The sequence below is a fragment of the Xenopus laevis genome, chromosome 5L (genome assembly GCF_017654675.1).
Source record: "Xenopus laevis strain J_2021 chromosome 5L, Xenopus_laevis_v10.1, whole genome shotgun sequence".
Lineage (NCBI taxonomy): Eukaryota > Metazoa > Chordata > Amphibia > Anura > Pipidae > Xenopus > Xenopus laevis.
The window spans coordinates 93,090,969-93,097,599 of record NC_054379.1 but is presented as its reverse complement, the minus strand read 5'-3'; the positions used below and the strand labels follow the sequence as shown (position 1 = coordinate 93,097,599).

General features: G+C 41.9%; 1 protein-coding gene across 1 annotated transcript; it reads right to left on the bottom strand.

The window, feature by feature from the left end:
- Nucleotides 1-583: 583 nt before the first annotated feature.
- Nucleotides 584-4,227, bottom strand: tent5a.L (terminal nucleotidyltransferase 5A L homeolog). The gene is given in 2 exon segments (NM_001127827.1): nt 584-2,527; nt 3,611-4,227. Coding segments are annotated over 2 exon segments (1,209 nt in total). The 5' UTR covers nt 4,040-4,227; the 3' UTR covers nt 584-1,747.
- Nucleotides 4,228-6,631: the final 2,404 nt, after the last annotated feature.

Genomic DNA, 6,631 nt, shown 5'->3' with positions numbered 1-6,631 from the left:
TTAACACAACTGCCTAAATAGGTCTTTAATATTTGTCCAGAAACATTCCAATCCAACCAAATATAGTTATGCCCCACAACATCACATTGATGCAGCAGGCTAAAACTTTGAATGACAAATTAAAAAAAAAACACAGTTGCCTGATTTCACACCCTGGGTTCACTAAAATAATATCTGGTCATTGGTGTGCAATCTGACAATGGAGTTTTGTTGATAGGAGTCTCGTAAGGTCTTTATAATAACGTGACAAACATGCAATCACACCAAAAGTAGAATATTAGTGGAAACCATGGATGCAGTTTACAGCAGCTTTCTGGCTTTCACAAAGATAAAGATAGCACAGTAATTAACTGAAGGTACAGTACTAGCACTGTAAACACAGATTTAACATCTACTGTAAAATTTTTTGGTAATTCCATCAAGACAACATATGCTGAAATAAAATAATCCACACAAGTCAAAGTTTCAGTTCAATACCCCTAGTGGTCCTACATTGCACTAATATACTGAACAGTCAACAAATAAAAATCGAGTTGTGTTCAGATTCACTTTTATTTCCACTGCTGCAGCTTGGATTTCAGAATTTTTTTTTTTTTGCTTTTCCAAATGTGTGAAGTTTTGCAGCCACAACCTCAGTGTGCTTAGATTACTTATATATTCAAAGGCAGATACAATAAAACTGGAAACCTACAAAAACAGCTGGTTAGACAACTGCATTTGTTTAATTTGCATAAATAAGTAAATGACTCATCTATGTTCCTTTAGAACCTTTATGGTTTATTAAACATAATATTCAGGTGTGGACAAGGAAACTTTGCAGGGTTTGTACTGTACAAATGTGCTAACCCATTTATTTATGAACTCTCCCTAAGTGCTACATTTAGCTGAATTATATTTCTGATATATCCTTGTGAATGTGCCATGTAATTCACACATCGCCTCTCTGTATCCTCTTCATATAAATATATATGCATTTGCAAGTATGCAAGTAGAACAGGGCATTCGCTCCACTGCTGATCACAAATTTAAGATTTATTTTCCCTAGTATACCTGAAATATAGATATGTGAATGATCAAAAAAATAATAATATTGTCCTAATTTTATGAAGGCAACAGGCACTTTGATACAGTAAGGTAACAAGTACACATCTAGGCTCTCCTCTACCAGTTGAGTAGGGTATACATCCTTAAGAAATCTTTGGTCCACAAGCAATCTCTTTGCTACCACTAACCTCTTACACATTCACATCTATAAAATATAAATCATGCATTCACTATTTTGCTTTATCATTTTTGCAACTGTATCATTCTCCCTGGATATGTATTTCTTGCCACCAAGCTGTGTTTCTTTGACTTTTAGAGGGTACTTGCTTCAAACCCAACACTAATCCTTCTGTCAGAATATTTACTTCATTACACAAGGTCCATGAAACTTAATCAACCTTTTTGAATTCAAATATTGACTGAGCTGGACTGCCAGCCTGTACTTTTATTCACCGTTGATCCCTTATACATTAAGGGAAGCGCTCACTAACGTAATAGGCTGCTTGTGCTCTTGGGCTTAACCCAATTACAATCTTCTAGCTTTGGCCTTGCACTCATGTATACCACATGAACCAGAAGCTTCACAAAGATTCAAACCTAGAGCAGATCATAACTGCATACAATTGCACCCCATTGTAATAATTGGGTTTCCCCCTTCCTGTAAGTGTAAGAAACATTTTACTCCTAATTAGTTTACTCAATCTTAATTACAAGGTAACCAAGTGGAGTATGTATGCTGTTGGCATGTGAAAACAGGTTGAACTTGGGCAATATAGTAATTGCTGAAGTTAGCATCTGCTACATATGGGGCTGGTTGATAGTAGCAAGTTACATTAGCCACATTAGGGATAATGTTTTGTTCAGCCAAGACACGGATTGCTAGCATGGTGATAAGACTCAAAGTCTGCCTTCTTTCATGGCCCATCAAGCAAACTGTGCTTTCATTGACTACACCATGAAGAGTCATGAGATAGTCATACTTGCGGTCTTCTAACCCCACAAAGTGGTTCTGCAAGTAAGACTCCAGCTTTCTTTGCTGCTCACCAATGTCCGAAAAGTCAATGAAAAATCTAGAACACATGTACTTCTGCAGAGACTTCATCTCTGTTTCTGAAGCTGCCCTGAAGCCCCTTACTAAAAGGTTGCAATACTTGAGAAGGCCACCTCCACGGATCTCCTCAGGATTCCTGGTGGCAATAACCTTGTTACAAAGATGATCAAAGGCCTCTTGGAAATCCCCATAGACACTCTCCCCAATAATGGTTGGGTGAAAAGTTTCGGTCATTGGGTTCTGGGAACACTCATAAAACAGTAGAAGAGAATCCAGTTTAATCTGAAAGGAATCAACGCTGAATTCAAATTGCCTCCGCAAAGAATCCATAAACTTCAGTTCCACATTTTTTCCATGGTTGTTGGATAAGGAGATTAGACTCCATCGATCGGAGTCGTTGCAGACTTTTACCATTTTCTGCACATATGCCTCCTGCAATGTGAAATATAAGACAAGTCCATCACAAAAGTGAAGTGAGAAACAGACAACACACATAACCCTTGTTTCTTAACATCAACAGCAAACCACCATAAATAAAGCAACAGCACTGCGAAACAATGACATCCTTAAAAGCAGAAACAAAGGGCTTTATTTATATGTATACATGTATTTATGTTTAATTGACACTTATAAAAACTATTTGGGTGCCAAATACTTAAATGTTCTTAATATGAAAAGTCTCACTGATTATTATTGCAGGCTAAATAATATGTCATCCAAAACCCTTTTAACTTGGATGCTATGAAAGTTGCTTTGGACCTTCTTGGTACTGAGAGGGTATTATCCATTTTCTGGAGTAAAGCTTTACTTGGGTGCTACGCCACAGGGCCCTCTTGCTGCACGCAGGTTAATTAAAGTGCATAGCAGGAGTGCAAAGAAGCAATGGCAGAAGATGACTTATATTGGGCAGTTTTATTTCCTCAATCCTAATTTCACTAATGGAATGTCCCTCCCTATTCTATAAGCAATATTCTACTCTGAAAAAAATACGGTTTCTGAATATATAACCTGTAGCCCTCCAGCTGCTGCTAAAATGGAAAAATCCTCTTTGGAGTTGTATCCCAGAAACAGCAGGTACATAGCTAGTTGGGCATCAATCGGCAGGTACATTTCCCGGGGGGGGGGGGGCTATTTTACAGTTAAGAGACAATTATAGACTGACCAGTGGGTTTTAGGACACAAAAGCAGTGTATAATGTCAGGCCAAAGCAAAGTGCAGCAAGCTGTGAGAAATGCTTGGCTTACAAGTCTACTGGCAATCCTAGCAGTGTTTCTGTGACTGACATCTGTGTGCAAGGTTTCACTTGAGTCAGTGGGAAAGAATGTGTTTTGTCTGAGGAGAGGCAGCAGTGTGGCAGCTCCCATGAATAACTAACACACAAACAAATGACATGCGCTGTTTAGTAAATGACAAGATAGTAAATCCTACTTAGAAACTGGGGCCATTTCCCTTATAGAAGCCCCACTAATCCCAGCTGCAGAAGATGCCTGGCTCTACACACAATACTTGTTATACCTTTAGGGTGAGGGGCGAGATCTTCTCTTTGTTAACCCCCTCGGGTAAGAAGTCCAGCAAGCAGTCCAGCACTACATCCTTGACAGTGTGGAACTCGGCCTCCCCTGTGAGGTCGGTGCAGAAGATGAGGTCCAGGTCCTTATAGCCCAAGCCGCTGTCCTCGTGCAGAATGTGACTGGCCGCCGAGCCGTTCAGCCGAACATCCCTGACCCTTATCCCCTTCTCCTCCAGGCGGCTCCGCACCACCTTCACGATCTGACTGGGCTTCATCTCCAGGGTCGGGAAGTTGCCGCGGCCGTGGATGGGAATGGTTTCGGTGAGGATAGCGTCCAGCCGCTGCACTTGCTCCCAGCTCAGGACATTGCAGTTGGCGCTATCGCAATTTCCCGTGCTTATCCCGCTCTGGTTTGAGTGCTCATCATCTGCCATGGTTCCCTGCTCCTTTCCCAAATCGCTCGTGTGACCAGGTAGGTGTTTGTTAAAGCAGAGAATACGCACTGTCTACAAGAAGCCCCACTAATATGCTGCGATCAAATAGCTGCGCAATAGCTTTCCTCTGCGCTACTTCCTACTCCCAGTGCCATGTACACAATGCTCCTTCCGTAGCTCCGCTCTACTACACTGTACCAACAAATCTGCCTGCGATTTTTTACTCTCTCTCTACTTTATATACACGGGCTCTATGTCTACGAGTGAGTCACCGCTCCCGCCCCCTCACATACGCCCCGCCCCTCCGCGGAGCTATGTGCCCGGGCAGCTCTCCCCTAATGCACACTGCACTAATGCACTAAGTAGCGGCAGCACAAGTATGTGTGACAGATAAGCCTTTAGCTAGTGCCGTTAGAAATATATCCATCGAGCTCATAGCTCACTCTTTGATTAGGGTTGCCATTAGTTTTATTACACTGTATTTGGGTGCCACTACATTACTTCAAGCTCAACAGCTGAGCAACCGCCGAGAGAAATCACGGAGCTCTGTGTTGTCTTCTTCCCCCACCCCCGTCTCCTACTAAACATGGTTGGCTATTAGGACCCAGGGCTTCCCCCGTATCGCTTCACAATCAGACAACACATCAGGTAGAAACCTGTAAACCTCCAGCGCTCTCGGGGATATTCCACTAAATTTGATTGGCAGCCGCGCTGTCCAATCAGAATGCGATTACGCAGATATGACTCACAAGCCGTGACACGCGAGAGCGATCCAGAAGGGACAGGGTCTGATCCGTGTGCGTAGGCGATTAAGTGCTGGAGCAGCCGTTTTATTAGAACTCTAAACACACGGATCATGATTTAACCTGTCGTGATTTCGGGGTCGGGCAGACTGCTTCTGCCTGGGCGCCCAGTGTCACAGGGGAAACTTGGATACAATTACTGCGGGCGTTTTATAATGTGTGTAGTAGTTCATTTATAAATCCACTAAATATTGCTAACGTGCATTGCGGGTGTTGAAAGGTGTAGTTCAGCAACAGCAGCTGCGGCTTGCACAACAGCCATGATTTATGTATCATCCACCCCAGATTTCCTTCCGTACCAGGGGCCCCTTTGCTCTAGCTCTGGCCCAGGCTTATGAATAGTGGGAAGTGTCATGTTTCCATTGACCTGCGAAAGCTCCTAATATTTAAAGGAAGAACAGGTTGTAATGTGCTTTGCATAGGTCTGCTGATCTTTTGCCAAAACACTGGGCAGATTTACAGGCAGGCCCAGTAGCAGCACCTTGCAGTTACCCTGTGTATGACTTGCTGGCACTTTGTTAAAGTTCACAGTTCTCAAATTTGCTTGCGTAGAAAAGCCGGTGTCTTATCTCTTTAATCTCTGGAAAGGGAATAGATCATTAATTATGGATGATCATTTGTAATCCCGCTCGCACTGTTCTGACAGAGCCAAGCCATAGCATGAAATGTGTCTGGCTCCTTGCCCTGGGGTGCGTTGAGTTCAGCAGCGAGACAAGAGTGCCCCCTGTCAACCGCTTCATGCTAAACAGCCAGACGGTGGGGTGGGTTTCCAGCACAGACCCTCTTCTGTGTTCATTCAGGATGCTGTACCTTTCAGGAGTTAATCAAATTGAGGAAGAGATATTCTAAGAAATTTATGAATGAGCTATTCCTCTCCTTTCACAGATGTTTCACAAGAAAAGCAGCTCAAGTAGGCATTGAGGTCTATATTTGTTTTTGAAAGAAAGAGGCACACATGCAGCCTTGGTGTCTGAGCAGCTCTGGGATTATCCGATTTCTCCCCTGCAATTAAATACAGAAAAGATCAGACAGGATAAAAAGGCAGGCTGGATCCTTCACTAAGCATTTCACAAGCCCTGTCTGCATTTACCTAAGCCATGCCTACCCAGTACAAACAGGGTATTAAGATGCAAGGTGATATTGTGTAGGTTGGCTTTTGAAATAGGATTTTCTCTGTGTAACAGATACAACAACAATTTGATGCCAACACCAAGAGTATGAGACAAATATCAGATATTGCGACTGCAGAATTTTGACGTTTTTGATACTAAAAAAAATGGTTTACAAAAAAGCAAAGCAAACGTGCTTCATTTAAAGATAGACTGTATCTGTTGGTGTTATTTATATTCTGTTTATCTTCCATTGCCTTGGCAATGAAGCATAGGTTATCCTAATACATTCCATTTGTTTGAATACCAATGTGTACCAATGGGTACTGAAGGTAGGTACAGGTATGGGATCTATTATCCAGAAACCTGTTATCCAGAAAGCTTCAAATTATGGGAAGACCATCTCCCATATACTCCATTTGATCCAAATAATGTTTTAAAAATGATATCCTTTTTCTCTGTAATAATAAAACAATACATTGTACTTGACCCAAACTAAAATATAATTAATTCTTATTGGAAGCAAAAACAGACCCCAGGTCTGAATAACAGGTCTCATACCTGTAGTTATGCAGTATGGGGCTCGAAGAAAGCACTAGTTTGTGGCAATATTAATGTGCCACGGTCACCTACATCAGATTTAGTAGTATGTATCATATTATTGTCATCTGATGTTTGTA